The sequence below is a fragment of the Phoxinus phoxinus genome, assembly GCF_949152265.1.
Source record: "Phoxinus phoxinus genome assembly, chromosome: 5".
NCBI classification, from domain to species: domain Eukaryota; kingdom Metazoa; phylum Chordata; class Actinopteri; order Cypriniformes; family Leuciscidae; genus Phoxinus; species Phoxinus phoxinus.
In genome coordinates this window covers 33,958,631-33,982,000 of record NC_136880.1, presented here as the reverse complement: position 1 = coordinate 33,982,000, position 23,370 = coordinate 33,958,631, and the positions used below count along the sequence as shown (strand labels likewise).

Below are 23,370 nucleotides of genomic sequence, written 5' to 3'. Positions count from 1 at the left end.
CCCATGAATGCTGTTGTTCTTTTCTACTAATGAAGTGTTTATGAAGGCCTAATATGAATGGTTTGATTCATAATGATTGATGTCACAAATTAATCTTAGTGCTAGTAGTTTGAACAAAATGACAAAACTTTTTTTCTGCAGTGTGAATGACAACTGAAGTGGCTCAGTGTTTTCTCACTTAGGTAAATATGCAAACGTGAATGAAAGAAATGTTATTCATAGACGCACACAAAAGCACTTTTTGAACTCTCCATTGCACAAACATGCATACTCGGCAGCATACTCAGGGATTCCTGACTGAAGTGCTCTTCGCAAAACTCACTCTCGGCACTTCTAGATAGGACGTCAGTTAACAGATGTCAATTAGCTGAGAGCGTGTCTACAAGAACGGGAGCTGGAGAAAGGACAGACTTAGTAATGGGATTATTTTGGGGGTTGGCAGACCTGTTTCCACAATGCAAGGCAACACTAGTGATTAGCCCAGAGGGGTCACAGCGGCGACTTCACAATGCACATTAATACTAGTAATTATTTGGAGGGGCTGAAGCATGGCTGGATCTAATGCTTGCCATTAGACTTGAGGGTTTATTCCATTCCTGGGGTTTTCGTTAGAGTGGATTGGTCTCTCTCAGACCAGCTGCTGTGGAAAAAGCCACTCGGTTTGTCACTGAACGCAATTAGTTGTGACTTTATGTCTTTGTTAGCGCTGAGAGAAAGACACAGAAAGGCGGGAGGGGAAGATGAAGAGCGTTTGCTGAAGCACTTCGGTAGACGTAAATCTCATCAAGGAATTTCGAAACATAGGAATGGGATCCTTAGAAGCATTGTAATGTAGCTACACATTGTTGCTTAGCAGTTTTGTTACCAAAAAGTAACTGTGAAATGAGAGAATGAGTTGGTGTCCTTGAGGAGTAAAAAGTAGCAAAAGTGTGCTAAGCTACTAAGGTAAATTTTTGAATTGCATACACATTGAATTGCAAACTAAAGCTAGTTTCAAATACACAAACCAAAAAGCTTAATTATAAGTACTGTACCTGTATGGCATTTTACTTCAGTTTTTTGCTAAATATTTTATATACTAAGTATTTTTTAAATTTAGTAATTAAGTCATCCTAATTGAGATTTATACATAGATGAATTTATTATTGTACAAATATTTTCTAATAAATCTTATAATATAATTTTAGATATTTACACATTTATCTCTTTAATAGCTTCAGTGTTGTTAGTTACTTTTTGTTAGTAGCTTGTTGTATAGCTAACTACTTATTTTTCCAAGTGTTTACTAGAAAGAATGCTGTAATCTGAGAAGTTCTTTAGAGATGTATCGTTTAAATCGATAGTTAGTAAGGAACCAAACTTATGCATTTTATAAGTAGAACACACTCCTCCTGGCCTGTAAATGACCCTTAACAGCATTACAATGTTGCGTGCCTCCTATAACACATGTGGCTTACTTAAAAAACCCTTAAAAAGTATGTTTCCCTTAACAGACTCCCAGCGCATTTCTGTGTGTGTGTACACAGACTTTTGCAATCCAACCACACATGCATTTCTCTTGATTATATTTGCACTACTCAACCTTCAAAAACTAACACACGTGACCAAAAGCAAAGCTGTAATTTGAAAAAGAGACTGTTGCGAAGTGTAATTCACTCATCGTTGCCGTGGTGTTGACACATTTACCCTTTAATATCCCTTGCTGGACATTAATCCGAGAATCCAGAAACTCTTTCTGCTCGCTCACCACCTCATCGGCACACACCTCTGCTCTGAGGCACGAGCTTGTGGCCGCACATTCATAGTAACCACAACCCATAACCCTTTGCATGTGCATTCAGTATGTCTAAGGAATTCTTGCGCTGTGTTGAATTTTGGATCACTTGAGAGGGAAAAAAAAATCTAGTCTTAATGTTGCTTATTTTCACTGTAAGTTGTTACTGCTTTCTTTGGCTCTGATTTGATGCATGTAATCAAACTGTTAGATTTTATCCGTTCCATTTGAGATTTAAAGAGTCTGCCTGTTTCTCCAGTGCAATGTTCTCTATGTCATGAGCTGTTCTTGGTGTTTTTTAAGGCATAGATTGCGCACTAAGCGGGCAGCACAGTGCATTCTCCCTGTCTTTGTGTGGCAGCCTCCCTTTGAAGGCCCTTGGCTAAGAGGAGGTGGGGGACCGAAGCCGACAGCGAGAACATTAGCATGTGAAAAGCTCCTAGAATCAATAAGGGCCTTTCTCTATCTCTCCTTTTCCCTCTCATTCTCTATCTCTCTCTCTCTCTCTCGTGCGCAATATCTCTACCCAGAGGCCACGACCCTCCCTGGCATCTACCAGCACCGAACAGACCTTACCTTCATTTTTTCTGTGTTCACCGTGGTCCTCACGGGGCAACTTTAGCGTCGGTTCTATCTGGAAATCCGATGCTGAAACTTAAAGACCTTGAGCATTATATGATGACATGAACTTATGCAGGTTTTAAGTTGACAAATTTTGAATTTTATTTGAGAAAACAGGAGGTGATTTAAATTGACCACATGAGCATCACAGCTCAGTGTGCAAACCAATAAGCCGTAGCTCATCTTCTGGTTTTGAAATGCACATTTCTTAAGGCGTTTGTCTTGGAGAATCTCCTTTTTTTCACCATGAGCTGTCAAAGCATGTCCCGCTGCTACTGGCTGCAGCCCAGCCCTGAGTAGCCCCTTTGCAGTCTCTGCGGTCTGGCCGCTGAACAAAACAAGTGGACGGGACACGACCTGTTCTCAGAAGCATCAGCTCTTCAAGAGAGCACCACTTAGCCAGGGTTCATGTCGAATACACCGCCCCGACCCCTCTGCAGAATTTAATATAGCGGTCCAGAGAGAGCCCACTGCCAAGCCTGCTTGAAGCGAGTGCTATTTGCTAATGATTGTAAGAGTAATCCTGCCTGTGAGATGTGTTGAAAGAGACAGACAGGGCTGAGAGGGGTGGTTTATGGGGTGCCAGAAAAGCAATCGCAGGCCAGAGCATTTGCAATGAGGGGAAAAATGTTGGCTTTGCAATGAGGGGACAATGATTCTGCGCTCTATGGAGCGAGGCAATTATGACCATGAGTGAGTAGTGGAAAAAGACAAGAGAGAAAAAAGAGAAATCGATGAAGTTAGAACAAGGGAGTGAGACAGTGTAAGTTAGAGAACCTTCGAGGAGAACATCAATATTTATTTGATGCTGATAGTGGACAAAAGGATATTAGGATATTAGCTCCATGGTGGTATTTGTGGAAGTACCACTGAGTACCATGTAGCAGCCATATCACCCTGTAGCCCAAGACTAGTTGCCCATTGAAGCTAAGCAGGGTTAAGCCTGGTCAGTACATGGACGGCAGACCTCCTGGGAAAACTAAGTTGCTGCTGGAAGAGGTGTTAGTAAGGCCAGTAAGGCTCACCCTGTGGTCTGTCTGGGTCCTAACGCCCCAGTAAAGTAATGGGGACACTATACCATCAAAGAGCACCATCCTTCTGATGAAACGTTCAATCGAGGTCCTGACTCTCTCTGGTCATTAAAAATCCCAGGATGTCCTTTGAAAAAGAGTAGGGGTTTACCCCCAGCATCCTGGCCAAATTTGTCCATTGGCCGGTGTCCATCATTGCCTCCTAATCATCCTCATATATACTGATTAACTTCATCACTCTCTCTCCACCAATAAGCTGGTGTGTGGTGGGCATTCTGGCACAGTATGGCTGCTGTCGCATCATCCAGGTGGATGCTGCATGTTGTTGGTGGTTGAGGATATTCCCCCTTTCATATGTAGATATATTTGAGTATGCAGACAAGCACTGTATAAATGTAATAAATTATTATTATTATTATTACCATGTAAATACAGTGGTACATGAATTTCACAGTAGTATCTGATACCATCACTGTAAAAAATCAAAAATGTAAAAAACGGACACACATTTTTTGGTTTCCACCAGTTCGCAAATCACACTTCTGAAAGTTCAAAATTGCACATTCTTATTTGACTATAACTCCTTGTTTTGTAGATATCTAACCCTACATGTTTTTAGCCACATGAGAGTGCATAATATTGATTGAATTTGCATCTTTTGGGTGAACCTCCCCTCCGCATACACACACATTGCAAGGCAGCTCCTCCTTGTTTGCTATGCAGGAATTGTTTGGAATGTGAGATGTTTGGCCCCCTGCCTCTCTCAGCTGCCCGCTGCCCTCAGAGGACAGTAGACAAGACAATGAGCTGCATTTCAGAGAGACTTCACCTCCATATCCCTGCTGCTGCACCGTCCCTGCCCCCACAGCAGACTGAGAGGAGAAAAGAGTGTTTTCTTGTCACCTGCCTGAGCCAACCCTTCATAAAGAACTTCCTGAAATGCTGTGTGTGTGTGTGTGTGTGTGTGTGTGTGTGTGTGTGTAGTGTAGGTGGAGTTCCTGTCTATCAGATCTGAACCTCTAGCTGGGATCTTGATATGATTCAGAAAGACCTACCCTGGAGTTGTTGTCTATACTGCTTTGCCCCCTTCTTCCTTTTCCTTCAACGCGTTACGTAGCTCCTTATATAAAATACAGCAACACACACACACTTCTGTACAGCAGATGGCCACGTAATAATTTACCTCAGAGCGGAGCTCTCGCACATAAAGGTTAACACACGTCCTTTGTGTGCATTCGCCTCTAGCTGTACCACTGTACCTTACTTTGGTAAGACCTTGGGACTGTCTTTAGAAAAGTTTCAGGAAACTTTTGACAGGTTCAGGGGGGATCAGAGAGCGAGAGAGGGCAGGAGAAGGGTACGAAGAAGCAGAGGCAGACAGAAGAGCGATAAATAAAACCTAGGCGAATATATATAGATTAAAGCCAGTAGAGTTTGACGCAGCTTGGCCCCTCGCTGACAAACAAGCTTCTCAGGGTTTAGAGCCACATCAATCACAGCATCATCTTGCTCACGCACAGTACAGCGATGAGGAATGCTTGCATGCAGTGAGTGGATCAACGCATCAGTCACTGCAGATGTAATTAATAAACAGATGAAGGTGGGAACCGATCAATGAGAGAATTGGTGTGTTCGAGCTGGAGGGCAGAGATTATAATCATCTCTCTTTTTCATGTCTGGTTTTTGCTGTATTTCTTTTTCTGTACATTCAGATGTAGCCTCAGATAAGAGTGAAAGCAGTGTTTGAAAAGTAAAAAAAAAAAAAGGATCACTTAGGGAATTTTGGTCAGGTATAAACCAGTGGTAAACTGAGTAGTGACTGGTGGTGGCAATGCTTGAATAGAATTTAGTAAACATATAGTAATGACAGATAAGTGTGTAAATACTATATAGAAGATAATATAGATATTATTTAACTATATATTTAACAGGCAGTATGTGTGTGTGTATATTTATATTGCAAATAACATAACAAGGCTGTTAAATGACAAAAGGGGCAAGGAACTGCATTAAAGACCATGAACTAGATAAACGTCATAAAAGGACTCTTGAACCTGGTAACTCATGAGATAATGTGATTGAGTGTGTGTGTGTGTGTGTGTGTGCGTGTGTGTGTGCGCGCATGTGTGTGTGTGTGTGTGTGTGTGTGTGTGTGTGTGTGCGTGCGTGCGTGTGTGCGTATGCGATGTGGATTAGCCGCTGTTGATCCTTCTGAGCAGCGGCTTCGGAGATAAGCCAGCATCATAAAAGTGTCATAAATATGTTAGCCATTAGCTCAGGTCTTGACTTCACTTTCTCTGCCTTCGGCAAGTCTCTCTCTCTCTCTCTCTCTCTCTCTCTCTCTCTCTCTCTCTCTCTCTCTCTCTCTCTCTCTCTCTCTCTCTCTCTCTCTCTCTCTCTCTCTCTCTCTCTCTCTCTCTCTCTCTCTCTCTCTCTCTCTCTCTCTCTCTCTCTCTCTCCGGAGTAACAGCCAAAATTGTCCAATGTGCTCAATTTATAATCAATTTCTCAGTCACATTTCCCAACTTGTAAAGCTGTTTATGAATCCATCCACATATTTCCATCAACATATTTGATTATGGGAATGTTTCAAAATGTACAAAAACCTTCACGACTTACACGTAAACTACTATGATTTTTTTTTTTGCGTAACTTTGTTGTTTTTATTATTGATATGACTTTTTATTTGATAATTTTTTTAATCACTCCGAGGTGCATGATGTGGTGCAGAAAAAAAGGGGCAGAAACGGAGAGAGATAGAGACGTAGAGAGTCACACTTCACTTGTGTTAGAAATATAACCTGGCAGAGTTAAGTCAGTTTTGAATTTCCGAGAGGACACACACACTCGGAAGACCACCCAGTGCTGAAGCTCCATTCACTCTCATTTTCCTGTCCCCCTCTCTTTTTTTTCTTTCCACTTCTCCTCACATTTCTATTTATTTTTCCTGCCGTTTTACCTCTTTGTCCACTATTTATTTATTTGCGATCATCTGAATAGAAACCACAAATGTCTCTATTTACACAAGTATCAGACCTCTTTACGTGTCTAACCGAACGTCCTCGGATTACATGCATCTAATTGAAGTATTTTGTCTCGTTTTGAACATCTTTCAATACTCATAAACCGCCACACATACCTTGCAGAATTCCATAATTCATTCACTTCCCAACACAATGCCCTATCCGCTTTTGTCCTCAACTCCACCCTGCGTTTTGTATTTCTATGGAAGACAACAGGTGACTGTTTTAAGGTCTAAAGCCTATAGAAAGCATTCAGTCTGAGATGGTGTCTTCATTGAGATAGAGATTGTCCCTGCAGTGGACGGTAGGACGAGAGCGCTGACCCTGAATATTAGGGCATGGGCTGGTAATTACGACCCTATTATGTCAAAGGCAGTAAGCTCATCTCTTCAATCGTCCACCAGAGTGGACAATGAGACTGTGATTGTCCTGCTATTGTCCAGCCCATTGGTCATAGGCTTCATGAGGAGAGAGTGGAAAGGTCAGACCTGTAGGGGGGACAAGAGTTGTGTGTGGAATGGAAACCAGGATCTGTTAGGGGTCTCATGAGGGATCTATGGAGGACTTAGGAAGGGAGAGGACAGCTGGTCATCCTCTGTAAGGGTCTGGGACTGAGAAAACACTCAGGCTCTTAAGCAGGTGGAGGGTGTTAGATATCCTAAGTGCTTGAGAAAAGTGCTACAAGTCAATGAGTGCATTCGCTTATAAACAAGACCGAAGCTCCTGCACTCGAGGTCTTCTGGTCTCTCAATCACACCTCATACCGTGGTGTTAAGCTTCCCAAGAATCCTCTTCAATTAACTCTGTCCTCCGGCTGGTGTTAAGATGAACCAAAGCTGATCAGATGAAGCCTCTAGCTCTAATTCCTATCCTTCCCCTCCAACGCACGGCAACAAAGCCCTCAGTCCAGTGGAGGTCGCGACCCAGGTCCACAGCTCTTCTCCCTGAGCTCGTCCTATCTTTCTATCCCTTACCCCCCTACTGTTGTTTTATGGACCCTGTTTAGAAGATGACAAAACTGTGTTAATCTCCTCTCAGAAGATGTACGTTAACTCTCTCCTCTGATCAAACTTGCTGTTGCGGCTGATTGCGAGTGATTGGCCCCTGGGTAGTCTGTGATGGAGGTAGAGATGAAACGAAGAAATGGAGGAGAGTGGAAGGTGGTGATTCCCGAGGGCGAGCACTAATGCAGCCCCGGGGTTCCTGACACTTATGTGAGATTAAAAAAATTGGCCAGCAAAGAGAGAAAATAAGAGAGAATGAGGCAGAGAGTGATGAGGGACACTTGTCTGAAGTACTGTTGGTCTTGACCTCCTGCATCTTGTCAATCAAAAGCAGATAACTTGTCTGTCCTCACTTGAAGCGGACTATGTGATGCAACAATATCATAGCAATCAGTTGGTTTTTCACGTTCAGGGTTTAGGGTTCACGCCAGATTTACTAACAGCTTGCGCCGGTGCAGACCTAACTTAGGAGTTTCCCTTTCAGACGCAAAATTTATGGGAGGAGAGTATTATTTTTTTTTTGTAATTGTACCAGTATTTACTGGTATTTGTGCCATTATTTAACGCCCCAAAAAAGCATGTCTTAACCCATTTTGATTTGCGCGTCGTCAGTAGATCGCACAGAGAACTTTCCAATCTCATCAGTGCTTATGGAACTGAGAGTATTATGGAAATGCGCTCTCACGCTGATTTGCCCTGTTTTGTAAATCTGGCCCTTAATATGGAGTTATAATTATAGTTATAGTTATACATATATTTCACTGTGGCCGGGGCTACGTGGCTGGTTAGGAGCCTTGTAAAGGATAGTCACGCTAGATAATAAAAAATAAAAAATACATTTAGGAACCCGGATGATGTCACGTTCCATCTCAGTATGATGCATGATATTGGTACTGGTTTTTATTTTATTTTATTTTTTATTTTAAGTTTTAAGTTATTCATATTGATCCAAAACCACCAAAATGAGTTTACCCATGTTGGATTTTCTCCCAAGAGGCCAATCATTGATGTTTATATCCCCTGTTGGTCTAACATATTTTTGCATTGCCAACTTGCAGGTCAGAGTTCACCAAACACAACACTTTCACTTTCACCCAGTGAAAGGCAAATAATCTTCACATTTGTTCGCATTCATATGCATGGGAGTGAATGGCACACAAAGCCCAGTCTGACTGCCCTTTAATGCCCATCCTCTCGACACACGAAAGCTTGTTTGTCCTATTTGCCATATAAAAGCCTTGTGTTTCTTTCCCATAATGCTTTGCTAAGAGCATGTATGATTATCGCTAAAGGCATTATATTATGATTTGTGATATTCTGTACAGAGCGTTTACATTGATAGGGCCTTTTAGGGAAACACATCTGCACACTATCTACAGATCAATAAACTCTTAGATAAATGTCATAAGTAGTGCGGCTTTATTCTTGTTCATATGCTATCTGTACTTCTGCGGGTATCGATGGCTTTGTAGAGGGGAAAAAAAAGTCAATAAAAGACCTCAAAGCATTCCTTTGTCTCTGTCACCATAAATAGGAAATTATTCTGTGTTTGTGTGTGTGTGGCATATTAGGAGCAACAGAAGAAAAAAAAGAAGGAAGTAGAAAGACAAACAAACAAAGGAAGAAAAGAATAAAGCTGGAGGGAGGACAAAAATGGACGAGAAATAAAAGAAAGCGGACAAACTTGAAAAGAGAGATTGAAAGACAAAATAGAGCTAGAGAACAAATGCTGAGAGAGAGAGAGAGAGAGAGAGAGAGAGAGAGAGAGAGAGAGAGAGAGAGAGAGAGAGAGAGAGGGCTTGGCTTGGGTGTTAGGATTAATGACAGTGCATTCCTCTGGTATCACTTCCTCTCTTCATTAGAGTGTCATAAAGCCGTGCACTGCTGTCTGTCATTCAGACATTCCACTCCACTCCCTTACAATGTCTTTCACAGGCCTGACATAAACATACACAGGCAGAGTGTCTTTATGATTGCTGGAGGTTAAAGACTACGTTTTTTATCACAACATTATAAGATACTATAGGAGGATATGTTGAATAGTTTACGATCATTAACGTATCAAATTTCTCCCTCTTTCTTTCTCTTTGCAGCCTGCAAGATCGGTTACTACAGAGCGCTGGCTACAGACGACAGCTGCTTCAAGTGTCCCCTGCACAGCTATTCTGTGAGGGAGGGATCCACTTCCTGTGCCTGTGACAAAGGTTTTTTCAGGTCCGAGACGGACCCTGCCTCTATGCCTTGCACACGTAAGTGCATTTACTTTGATTTGGGTTCACACCGACTCCATGGATTAATATACACATCGTGCATCACTTCTGTCTTTCAGGCTTGCATTCATTGCCAATTGTAGTCCGATTTACACTACTTTTCAAAAGTTTGGGATTGGTAAGATTTTTAAATGTTTTTGAAGGAAGTCTCTTTGACTCTTATGCATTATTTGAACAAAAATGCAGCGAAAACAACTGACTTACACAAATTATAAATAACTGTTTTCTATTTTAATATATTAGCATTTATTATTTAATATATTGCAAAATGTAATGGAAATAAACAGCGTTTATTTGAAATAGAAATATTTTGTAACTTTATACATTTTCATATTTACTGTCATTTTTTCTATAATTTTTAATATCACTTTTGATCAATTTAGGGCATTCTTGCTGAATAAAAATATTATTTTATTTCCAAATTTAAAAAAAAAATCATACTAACCCCAAATTTATGAATGGTAGTCTCTAGATGGCAGACAAATCCGAGAAATATTTGGTTCTGTTGTTCCGCCTTAACAAAAATCAGCCAATTTCAGTTGGACTAATGAAATAACTTTTTTAATCATAATAATTTAGATTTTTTTTTTTTTTTTTTTGAGTTAGTTTGTACGGAAGAGGATTAGGGCCAAGCAATAATAAAAAAATAAAACCATCTCGAGATTAAAGTCATTATAATGCGAGATTAAACTCGTTAAATTTCGAGAAAAAAAGTCGAAATACAATCTTGAGAATAAACTCATGACATTTCGAGAATAAAGTCGTTGTGTTTCGAGAAAAAACTCGTTCATTTTTGAGAAAAAAGTTGAAATACAATCTTGAGAATAAGACTCGTTAAATTGCAAAACTGTCTCCATGTTTACTTCGTAAAAACCTTTGCATTGCTGCCAGAATACCATTTTCGGTCCTCATGTCGGCACGGATCCTCTCGGGACACCCTTCTATACTGTTTTTATGAAGTAACTGGCTATTAATTTAGTATCGTTGTTGGTTGTGTACAGAATGTAACGACTGTAACCATCTATACAGCCATTAATGGCAATGCTGTACGGGTTTAATTTACCATAGCTGTCATATGCCAGAGTGCATTTAGGCCAGCGCAAGTGTACTGGAAATTCGTCTTCTCAAGCGTCTCCTTCGTCGAAATTCCACACGTTTGTGTACAAGATTGTATTTCGACTTTTTTCTCGAAATGTAATGATTTTTTTTCTTGAAACACAATGACTTTATTCTGGATATTTAATGAGTTTATTCTCAAGATTGTATTTCGACTTTTTTCTCAAAATTTTACGAGTTCTTTCTCGAAACACAACGACTTTATTCTCGAAATGTAATTAGTTTATTCTCAAGATTGTATTTCAACTTTTTTTCTCGAAATTTAACGAGTTTAATCTCGCATTATAATGACTTTAATCTCGAGATGGTTTTATTTTTTTATTATTACTTGGCCCTAATCCTCTTCCGTAAGTTTGAAATACCTAGTAGGAAGTTTAAAAGATTTAAAGACACTCCTTTTCATAATTACCCACATTTTAATGTCACAGGGTCATTTTACATTTCATTTAGATGGTATCTTCCTGTCTAAGTGTGCTGTTCTTGGTCAGAATAATCTGTAACATGAACCAGATTATGCTTGTAGTCAAAAGTCTGACTGTGTGAGACTAAAAACACAGACGTAAACAAACCGCCCTGGACGTGAGCAATCATTAGACCAGGTCAGGGTTTTTGAACTGAGGAAGCACATATCACTCTGGAGAACCAGCACCGCCTGGACTTGTATCAGACTGCAGCTGTTCACTTCACACACCATTGGAGCTGTTTTCCTAAAGGCTGCTTACCAAAGTTAAGGACAAAAAAAAAAAAGAGCTTGACAGTGACAAATTAGTAGGCTATACGTTTAATTGCAGCGGATGTTATTTTGCATCTTTTATTCCTGCATTGTCTTATCAAAAAGTTTCGTGACAGACTGAAAATGTGTGTAGCAGTAAGTTGGGAGGGGCCCTGTCATGATGAGTAAAGATAGATATGTGTGTCAGACCCTGAGGTGAGTCATAGACTTGATAACTGTGTTCTGTTTGTTAAATAGAGACCAGCACAGTTGACGCGGCACAGCTTTGAGCCAAGACGACAGGGTTAATCGTAAAAAAAAACGAACACACGTCAAATCGTTCATGACACACTCTTTCTTACATACGAATCACTCTGGTTTTTGTAGACACACGCTTAGGCCGAGGTGATCTGAAAAGCGGTACGTGATAAATATATTAAAGATCTCTGGGAAAGGGGCAGAGAGGCACCCAGGCCAGATGTGTTCATGGTGTCAGATTTAATAGGTTTTCCAGATCTGAATGATCAGGGGCGGCAGGTTGGGGTTGGTGGGGGGGGGGGGGGGGGGGGGGGTTGGCACCTATCGGGCGTCCATTTTACGTATCAGATTGTCTTTCTCGCTTCTATCTCCTTTCTCTAGCCTCTCTCTAATTGGAGCTCTCTTTCATATCACCGTCTGTCGTTCACCCAGAAGCAGCCGTCACATACTCAACAGCCAATGCACTAAAAGGCACATTCAAAAAACGAGATAAAAAGGCGCTAGGTAGCAAGGGAGGGAAAAAAGCGAAATGCGAGAAAGTGGGGAGACAGACAGCGAAGAGGCGCGAGAGAAACGACCCCATTACGCTTGCCGAGCTGAGCCTCTCTCTCACCTTATCGTATTAAAATGCAGCGAAGCCAGTCGACTTAATCAGCTCCTGTCAATCACGGAGCGTGTGGCACCGAGGCACCGTGGGAGCGCGCTCGGTTCACCCCAGTCTGCCGGGTGGGTACAGCAGCCACATACTTAATACAGGTTAAACAGAGTTTAAAGACCATTTACACTTAAAGCTCAGCCAGGAGGAATTCAATCTAATCCAGACCTGTGTCAGATATGTGTTTGAAGAGTTTAACTGATTTGGAGGATATGGAGATATTTGAAAATGGCTTTTGCCATATGGGGAGATCTCGAGGAGGGATAATGAGACACATCCTGTTTGAATGTTTGTCCTCTTCACTCACTTCTTTGAGTTTAATGTTGAATGTGTGGTACGCGAGACCACCCACAGGAATGAAATATCTCAAACGAGATCTTTTAAAGAGTGAAGGGAGTAATTCTTTCTTTCTAGTTAAAGTAGTCTTGTCTATCCCAGCTAAATAGGCCAACTTTGGCTTAACCAGTGGTGCGAGTTGGAGGCGGGACTGCCTGCTTGTCCGGCCAGTGGGAGATGAGGAGACACACTTTAGCTTCAATATTTCAATTGTTTTTCCTTGAGAGCAATGAAATTAAAATGACACCCTATATATTGAATGCCAATCCACCTTATTTCTAACAACTGGCAAGTGCAGCCATTTGTAATTCTAATGTACAAGGCTTTTGGTGTCATCCACTACCAGTTATTAGTTGTACAAAAAAGTTATGCTGCTTGAAATTGCAAACTTTTGTTATCTTGATTTTTTAATGTATTATTGTAATAATTTACAGATAATTTACAGAAATTTGCTTACTTCCAGGTTGAAAAATAAAGTGGTTATTTCTAGCTTTTCGGATTTTGTCATGTTAATGAAGACCTTAACAATCTCACATCCTCTGGAGTTTCAATAGAGACCTCAACAGTGTCTCAAACTTTGCAAGCTACCGAAGTCTTGAACTCAAACATTTCTCATCCAGTTTTCTCTGAAAAAAATTTAAACAAATTAAAAGCTCTATAATGTATGTTGACAATTGTCACACTTCTCTCTATGTTTATTTCTCCTAAGAAATTCTAGGAGAAACCTCTAATACTTGAATATACATACCCGAGGACTCAATTAAGTCTACTGATCAATAAAAGAGCAACTCCTGAGCAATAAAAAGTTCCTCTGGGCAGATTTTATGAGAATGTCAACCTGAGACTGCTGATTTAGAGAACCATATTTATGACAAGAATGTCATTGCTTCGCTATACCAGAGATGGTAGCGAGGGCGACCAAATTAGCATTTATGAGATCCCTTATCAGCAAGTTGCTCAATTATGGAGATGTAATCATTCTCTCTCTCTCTCTCTCTCTCTCTCTCTCTCTCTCTCTCTCTCTCTCTCTCTCTCTCTCTCTCTCTCTCTCTCTCTCTTTCTCGCGGGTTTAGTGTATTTCCTTTTTGCGCAGCTAGCACTGCGTCGCCTGTGGTGCTGGTTTGTTATAAATTTAATTATCTTTAAATTCAGCAGCGCCTGGTTTACGAAAACACCACAGAGAAAAACAGCGCCAATACACACAAGCACACAAACAGACTCGTATCCGTCATAGCCTGTAACATCATCTGCCTGCAGTGGCAATAAAAGGATGTGTGTGTGCGGGTGTGTATTTGCTTTCCATTGAAGATTCCCTTGCCAAGGGTGTATTTTGAGATCAATCTCTGCCACAGTCATAATCCTGTTTTGTTTGTTCCAAAACTTCCAGACATCACTGCAGCAAAAATGAAACATAAATCATGTGCATATTTTGTCATAGAATCTCTTAACTGTTTATTTTTCCAAAATTGTCTTTTCGTAGAGCCCCCATCTGCTCCTCAGCACCTTATTTCCAATGTGAATGAGACCTCCGTGAATCTGGAGTGGACGACTCCAGCATCTTCCGGTGGCAGGCAGGACCTTGCTTATAATGTCATATGCAAGCGGTGCAGCTCAGACGGCCAACGCTGTCAGCCCTGCGGCAACGGCATCCATTTTTCCCCTCAGCAGCTGGGCCTACGCACCACTCGGGTGTCCATAAACGACCTGCAGGCTCACACTAACTACACCTTTGAGATATGGGCCGTCAATGGGGTCTCCAAGCAGAGTCCTGGACCAGAACAGGCAGTGTCTGTGACGGTTACCACTAACCAAGCGGGTAAGTGTGTGGTTTATGTTCACAAATTATTGTTAAATATGATATTCCCACTATTATAATTTCATTACATAGCAGGATGATGTCGTCATGTGATCTGGTCACAAGCTAATGTGTTGAATTTGTCACCAGTCTAACACTGAACATAGTCATCAGCTCCGAATCAGCTTCTCGTCTGTGAAAGTGCTCTGTCTTATATCACCACAAAGAAATTTCTAATTACTTCTTGCCTGTGTCTGTCAGAATGGATTTTTATGACATTAAACCGCGTGTCCGGTCAAATTGCGCATATGTGCATTTGTTGGCTGCTCACATTTGTTTGCGTTGAGTGGACTGTTAACTTTTACAAGGTGTTTAATTTCGGGTTCTTGAGAAAGCGTGAGACAGGAAGTGCCTTTTTGTCTGGCTTTTGGGACTGTGTGTGTAGGGCCCCCAGGAGTGGGGTCTTCCAAGTGTCTTTCTCACCATCATTGTCTTGGTGAACTCTGATTGTAATGGCCATGACACCTGTACAGAACACTCTTCAAACAGACCTTCACTCTTGACCGTCTGTTCTTAGCTTTTATGACCCCATATATCGGGGTTCTGAGCAGATATTGCCCTACAGCACTGAAGCCAGATCTGCTTTTCTCTACTGGTGCTTGCTAAGGGCTACATCAGTATTACCCTAGTAACCATATAACATTTCTCTTGCACCCATTGAGAACTGTATAGCAACAGGTTTTCCTGATTTTCGACAGGAAATGTAAAAATCAAGTTAATAGAAGATACATATTAAACACTGATCTGTTTCTGATTATAATTTTCATCTGTGCTGAGAAACTAGGCCAGAATCGTCCCAGGATCTGGCTTAAATTCCCCTTTGGCAACTGTGGAGTGTCATTGATAAAACCCTAAAGATTACAGATAAGCATGTGCTCCCTAGATGACTACATCAATGGACCTTCTGTAGTAGCAGTGGAATTATGAGAGGAGGAAAAGAATCAGAAGCACTTGCTCGATTCTCAGAGTGGATCCGTAATGATGATGATATAATGGGTGCATCACTTTTTGTGATCCAACCTTTTTCTGGGAGTTGCGAAGCTGTAATCACTACAGTATCAGATGCTAACCTGTGTAGCTTCCAGCGTTTAGTTGTTTTTCTGGTTTTCTCAGTTTGATAGCATAAATATCTCCAATCTCATACCTTTTCATTCCTCTATGGCACTATGATGTTTATGTTTCTCTGAAACAGCTAGGTGGTCGGTGCTCCTAGCAACACTAAGCTTTTTTCTCTTTGTGATTTTCTCTTATTCCAGCTCCCTCTCCAGTTACCACCATCCAGGCCAAGGACATCACTAGACATGCTGTGTCTTTGGCATGGCAACAACCCGAGAGACCCAACGGAGTCATTCTTGAGTACGAGGTCAAGTACTATGAGAAGGTGAGATGATTCATGGGAAAGTAGTTTCCAAAAATTTAGCCCTGATGAGATCTAGCTGCTGATCACATATGCAAGACTAGCATATGTGGTCAGCAGCATATGTTGTGTTTTGGATGTTGGTGTACAGCCCAATGAGGCTTCGTGACCAGAAATCTTGGTCAACCAGCTGCACCAGAAAAAAACAAGCTGGTTGATTTTGGTTTTGCAATTCATGGTGGTTTAACATGGTCTTTTTAGCAGGTTGCTCATCTTGACAGCATGCGATTAGGGATGTACTTTTGAAAATGTAGTTCAGGATTAGGCCTTGTGACGTCACATGTCAGGGACAACAAATGGGAAATATGCTGCTTTGAAACCACAGTTTAAGGTGTAGCAATCAATGTGAAGCCTCAATTTAAGTCCATTACATGAGCAGTATGATGTCAGGTACTGTACATCAAAACCAGAGAGCTGCATTTTAGCTCAAGGCCAGACCAGACTCTCTCACAATCGCAGCAGGAGTCTGGTGAACCGGCGGGTCAGAACAGCATGAGGTGGATAGACAGATCTAGGGTGGAGCATGTGGGCCGTTGGGATAGAGAGAGGATAACAGTGTTCTCCTCTCTCTGCTCCTGCTGTGTCTTCCTCTGGCTGACTGATTACAGATTGCAGCAGTGGTCAGATTCCTTTCCCTTACACACTGATGTTTTCCATTGCAAATACACTCTGACACACACATAAGACCAAGACACAAAGGTTATTGTTTCGTGATCCAACAATTATAAGCCAAACATTAGGGGACATTGAAAAAAAAACAATTAAACTTAGTTCCTTTGCTTGTTTTGGTTCAAACTCAACATTGTTTAAGTGGTTTGGATGTAGTGATGAAACGGGGGAATTTTGAACAAGCAAATTCAGGTTACACCCAAGGGAGCGAGCGAAAACAAAGATGGCAGCCTTGTTTTTGTACAACAAGGCTGCGGTTTTCCCTAGAAAAGCCTGGATGTAGTTTCTGTGTCAGACCTTAGACAAATCTCTCTTCCGTTTTGTTTTATCAGGGTTTGATTCCAAATAAAACAATCCTAATGACAAATCCCACAAGTTGGTTCAACTGTTGTTTCCTTTTTCTCTCATCCAATCAGGATCAAAATGAGCGCAGCTATCGCATAATGAAGACCACATCCCGAAGTGCCGAGATCAAAGGCCTGAGCCCGCTTACCTCCTATGTATTTCATGTGCGTGCCCGTACCGCCGCTGGCTACGGAGACTTCAGTGCCCCCTTCGAGTTCATGACCAACTCAGGTAGGTTTCCATGTGCGTGTTACCGAGCCGACAATAGTAAATCTTTGTTTCCACAATTAGAGACTTGTGTTGAATTTTAGGGTGGATCAACCATTCATCCGGAAACTATTTCTCTAAAGTAACATAATTATAGCCTATGTGTATATGTGTTTTCCTTTTCTTTACGATAGTTTCTTTGTTTGCTCACTACAAAGTCACTGGTATTTTTTTAAAAGCACTTTAAAGCAAACCCTGTAACGACTGGAATGTTTTCGAGCTTTGATACTTGGTTGTTTCAGCAGCTTAAAAGAAACAAGATTTGTTCCTCCCTGATGAAACTAGGCTCTTCAATAAGAATTCAAAATGCTGACAAATTTAATCTGACACTTTAAATGAGAATTATGCATTTGAGATGAACTTTAAAGTTATTTTTCCTCTTAGTTCCCTCTCCCATCATCGGAGATGGTGCTAACTCCACCGTGCTGTTGGTGTCTGTGATTGGCAGCGTTATTCTGTTACTCATCTTCATCGGAGTCTTCATCATCAGCCGCAGGTAAGCCACCCGTCCCAACTGGGTGTCAGTCGTCTCACAGATACTGTCTGAAACAGGAAGCATTCCTCCATCTCTCCCCCTGTCCCTGTGGGCGTCTCCGTCACCTCTCCCTCACCCTGTCTGTCATCCTAAATCAGTCTTTCTATCTGTTGTTCTCCTGCTGTCTTCCCCTCTCTCTACCTGTCCATCAGTCTGGTTCTCACGGCTCTTCCACCTTCTCTTTCCCGCATTATCGCTCTTTTTTTTTTCCTGTGGTGTAGCTAGTGGTATTGTGACAGGCCGTTGGCAGCTCTGCCTGATTAGTCTCCGCTGTGCTGCTACGGGTCCCTGTGCCATGTGTGTCGGAATCCGTAGGGAACGCGTACCATTCCCAAGGGAGCTGAGACGCACGGCAGGACGGCATATGTACGTTTGTGTACCGTACTCAATCAGAGCAACTGTCATACTCCCACGGGCGAAATGTCATGTTTGCTTTACCTTAATCAAACAACTTTTTCTTGCCGAACTCTCAGCCAGCTACGCTCTTACTCCATCACGGTTATCATCAGCTACGTTTCCCTTTCTGAAGGCCTCCTCCTTTTGTGTCCGATCTGAGTTTCCCAAGACCGAGGTTAGAGTGTGTATTCTTGCAGTGGTTGACATCGTATCATTATCAGCCGAGATAATCATCTTCGCATCCTCAAAGTACCCGAAAGAGAGCCATCACCCTCATTCAGGGTGAAACTAACAATTTGAGCTAATGAATGGGGCTTTTGTTTTGGCCAAGCAGCCATTAAGCACTTCCTCAGTGGAGCCCATCAGTGGGAGACAAGCCTACACCTCACGAGTAGCTCTCACCTTTGGCCTGCTCCTCTCTACCTCGAGGGGAAACCAACCGCTCAATCGTGGAGGCGAAGAAGGGGGGGTTACAGCTCCGCACAAAGCTGTGAGGTTTATTGCTTCTGTACTTGGATAGCTCACCTGATAATCTCCTTGTTCCTAAAATAAACGTGTACTGGCTGCTTGCGCTGATGGCAGGGCCTCCTCCAACGAAGGCATGGCCCCCTGCAGGCAGAGCTATTTGTAGCTTCTGCGGAGCACTCAAGCGTTAAAGCCTGGCCCTTTCCTCCTGTTCTACCTGTGGATATGCCCCTCTCTCTCCCTCTAACCTTTTCTTTCTTCAGTAGCCCCAAACCTTGGGATTCTTTGTCAGTGCCAGAACGCACTAGAAAAACAATAACAGCAGTTGTGCATTCCTGGATGAGCCCCCCTTTCTATATACAGGCAGGTGACCCCATCCCCAGCAGGGAGTCTTGGGTTAGGTCAATGTCCTGGGCGGGGTTGTTATCTGTTCCATTGCCTCTGTTCTGCCCCCTGCTCCCATGTAGAGGGGTCAGCGGTTGGCCCTAAGGGGTCAGCAGGTGATTGGGTGAAATGGTAACTTTGAAGGTGGCACATTCTAGATCCTTTATGTCATTGTGGACAGGCTGAGAGTGATGTTTTTAGAAGAGGGGGTGGGGTGGTTCTAAATGGGATTTTGTTGCCATTTTGGCCACTTGATGAGTTTGTGTTTACTCTGTCATTCTCTCTACCTCGTTGCTGTTTGCTCTTTATCTGTCAATCTCTAAATTATTTTTTAGATGAGAGGCCAGTGGAGTTGGTTCGTAGACAGAACTTCTTTCTGCTTTGATGATGTAGTCTCTCCCTCTCACTCTGTGCAGCCTTATGGGCTTTACAGATTTTTACTTCCCCACTTTTATGGAAAAGGTTTGAGGTTATTCAAAAGTTTCACCTACTACATTGACTGGCCCACCATGTCTCACACATCTGCCAGTTAGTCTGCTTGAAATTTTTGTATAAGTGTTTTAGGTGATTTCTCTGATAATTTTTCATTTATTTCTTAGAAGTCATTGTTTCATATATAAGGAGACTATGACTCTATAATAGTCTCATATAATATAATAATTATATTATATTATATAATTATATAATATTATTATAAACTCTATAATAAGCTCATATATAAGTTTATTGTTATACATTTCAGATTTTTATTCTAAAGTGCCTTAGTATCTGAAAATCTCAGATATATTCCCATTAAAGTGTCTAATAACCTATATGCAGAACCACTGTTTTTTATTATTTGTTTTAATAATAACTAAAATATTCGTAAATAAATATAAGGTCAACAGCCCACTTTATGAGGTGTTGTAATAATAAAAAGTCAAACAATTTATGCAAAAATATTAAGTTAATTTACCTCTCTGACTTTCACATTGCACACTTTGCTATCTAAAAAAAATCTAAGCACAGTTTCTGACATTGTTCAATCTCAAATAATTAATTGCTGTTTGAAAGAAACCAATAAGATTTGTGATTGTTTTTTCTTCTTCTTCTGTGGATTAAAATCTCTCTCATCTCTTTGTGTTAACAGGAGAAGCAAATACAGCAAAGCCAAACAGGATTCTGATGAGGAGAGACATTTACATCCAGGTAATGCAGTGACCACATAAACAAACACATACATTAAGCGTAGCGTCAGTTCTGGCAGGTCACTTTAGTCAAGCTCGCATCAGCTGATCCACGTCTTCCTATAGGAATACGACGCCTATCACTGTATGCATATATAAGCTCCTTCAGTATTATCAGCAGCTATCGCGTTTCTCAGGAGCTGATTACCCTCCTCCATCCCCAGATCCTCCTCTCGTCAGTCAGGATTTGGCATTCTGATTATCCCTGAATCAGACTAAAATTCTCTAATTATGTTGTACATTAAAATGAATTAATGATATCTGCAATACATTCATGTTGGTTCTGTTCTGTTTACCCTAAGGGGGGTTATTGCTGCTCTCCCTGCTCTAATCCATGCTAGGCTGCATGGATGCGCAGGGAGTTCTTGCCCAGAACAGAACCATACCGTCAATCCTAACTGTATTAATTGTCAATCATATTTGACGATAGTGTTCCTGACTGTAATACACATTCTCAAAGATGTATATGTATCAAATAAGTGTGTGTGTGTGGGGTGGTGGTGGTGGTGGTGGGGGGGGGGGGGGATGTTTGTATGTTCTCAGTGTGGTGGAGGACAGACAGAAGCCAACAAGAGGAGGAAAATGGAAAACAGATGTTGTATATTCATCATGTTGTCTGTCTGCCAGCTATCCTCCCCTCCTCTTCTCTCAACCTCCTAACATGTAGGCACCTCTATTCGTTTCTCCACAGGTGTCCGGATCTATGTGGACCCCTTCACCTACGAGGACCCCAACCAAGCAGTCCGTGAATTCGCTAAAGAAATTGACGCCTCCTGCATCAAGATTGAAAAGGTCATCGGCATTGGTGAGCAAACGACCTGCTGTTTTCCTTTCCGTGTGTCTCAGACTGAGTGTAGCTAGACTGTTACAGTGAAATGTTAGCCCACCGTTCCAGAGATATCTCATGGGTCTTTATGTACCGCTTACATTTTTTATTCAAGCCTGGTTTTTCTGTTTAAAGGAGAATTCGGGGAGGTGTGCAGTGGCCGTCTCAAAATGCCTGGAAAGCGGGAGATCTGTGTGGCCATAAAAACCCTCAAAGCAGGATACACTGACAAGCAAAGGCGGGACTTTCTGAGTGAGGCCAGCATCATGGGCCAGTTTGACCACCCCAACATCATCCGACTGGAGGGAGTCGTCACTAAATGTGAGTCCTTTGAGTGTTTATAATGTGAACAAGCTACTCATTTACTTTGACCACATCCTTTCAGACAGATTTGTTCTGGTTTTGCATATCTTTTGCAAATCGTAACCTTGTTGATTCAAGCTGTGCTTCACTGCCTACAGCCATCTTTCATGAAAAGTCTTTTTACAAAGTGATTCATGATGATTTTTGTAGTGTTGTGCAACAGAAATATCTATATCTTGTAAAGTTTTTTAAAAGAATATATTAAAATCTTTCTCAAATAAATGAAATACAATTTTTTTCTTGTTTTAAGTATGAACCTCCTTAAATTCTGTTCGATTTATACTTTGCAATGAAAAAACTAACTTCAAAAATAAATAATGGAAAAAAATATTATGCAATTGTGCTTCTCACAAGGGCGAAAGGGATGTTTACATATTTTTACAGAAAAACAAGACACAAATACTTGTTAAGAAAATTATTGTTTGCTGTGTTTGACAGCTTATTTGGCCACCCATCGAAGCTCTGCTGTAGAGCTGATGGTTTTCATTTCTTTAGGTTTTCGTCTTTTGTTTGAGTTTTAGCCATCTAAAGCATCTGCCTGAGAATTAGTTCACTTTGCTTCAAACTTTTTTACTGTTGATGCCTGCCTCCTGTTTGCATCTTAAAGCTACAATTTGTAATCAAATATTTAAAAAATCACTTGAACAGTGTGATATATTTCCTGTAGTTGTGGAAATATCCCAAAAGATTTTTAATTTCAGAGAAATTACCATTTTAAATAATGGCTCGTCCCTGTGCACTTGACGTAAATGGCGTAATATCCTTGTTATCCCTGGTTTCCGTTCGTACTGCCATAGTAACGTGGCGACAGACGTAGTGGCGACAGACGTAGACAACTTGCGTTATGTCTAGCGGCACGCTCACACTGTTGTTGTTTCGTTGCGTTACCTCACACATTTAATTCGTTTAATAAACTGACCTGTGTGAGTATTAATTCAGCACTTGCAGGTAGTTCGGTAGAATGAAATGGTGGCGCTGATATCTGTCTCTCAATAGCAGTCGCGACTTCACACCACAGTCATGTTAAAAACATCAATGCATTCACTCATCCATAAACATTATTAGATCCTTCGGCATGACGACAACTTCCATAATTCCGCTTATGCGTCTTCAACCTACGCCTTTGTTATTGTAAGAGGTTAGCGAACCCTAGCGCCGAAAAATTACATATTGTTGCTTTAAATGCCTTTTAGAACCATGCTGAAGGAATGACGCACTCCCCGTTCCCGGATTTGATGATAAATCAACCCTGTCTTTTGTAATGCACCCTTCCCACTACCAGAATGGAATCTTGGCTGACTGGCAGACCTGACATCAAACCTTTTAATAACTCATTATTGATTGAAAGTTGACTCTCTCTCATATGTGTGTTTAAGAAACCTCTAGAGTATAGTTGTGGCCGGCACTCACTGTGCATAACAAATATGCAGAGGACCTGGTGTGTGTGTGTGTGTGTGTGTGTGTGTGTGTGTGTGTGTGTGTGTGTGTGTGTGTGTGTGTGTGTGTGTCCATGTGCATGGAGCTGTGATTTGCATTTGATGGCTTTGCATTTGACAGCTGGACTGAAGAACACCCTTAGTGTCTTCTCACACTGATGTTTCTTGTGCTGTCTGGCAGCTAGAGAGCTCTAGAGAAACACAAAGATGAAGATGTTTTTTCTTTTTTTTTTAGTTTGTTTTGGTAGACTGCATGGAAGAGAGCTGCATTCATATGCAGGGGCTTCTGCAGACATGTAACAATCCCACAATCCCACTGAGTCACATCTTTTCTCCAGACAGCCCTGGCAAATCCCCATCCTCTGATGTATTAGTGAAGACAATGC

General features: G+C 41.5%; 1 protein-coding gene across 2 annotated transcripts in view; it reads left to right on the top strand.

Annotated features, from left to right (window-relative positions):
* The window catches only part of epha4a (eph receptor A4a), a 40,247-nt gene that overhangs the window by 10,389 nt on the left and 6,488 nt on the right, over positions 1-23,370 (top strand). For both annotated transcript variants that reach the window (XM_079612669.1, XM_079612668.1), the window contains exons 4-11: positions 9,547-9,702; positions 14,281-14,616; positions 15,912-16,036; positions 17,158-17,317; positions 17,738-17,849; positions 20,263-20,321; positions 21,051-21,164; positions 21,321-21,506. In XM_079612669.1, coding sequence (XP_079468795.1) covers positions 9,547-9,702; positions 14,281-14,616; positions 15,912-16,036; positions 17,158-17,317; positions 17,738-17,849; positions 20,263-20,321; positions 21,051-21,164; positions 21,321-21,506 — 1,248 coding nt within the window. The remainder of the gene's footprint in view (positions 1-9,546; positions 9,703-14,280; positions 14,617-15,911; positions 16,037-17,157; positions 17,318-17,737; positions 17,850-20,262; positions 20,322-21,050; positions 21,165-21,320; positions 21,507-23,370) is intronic.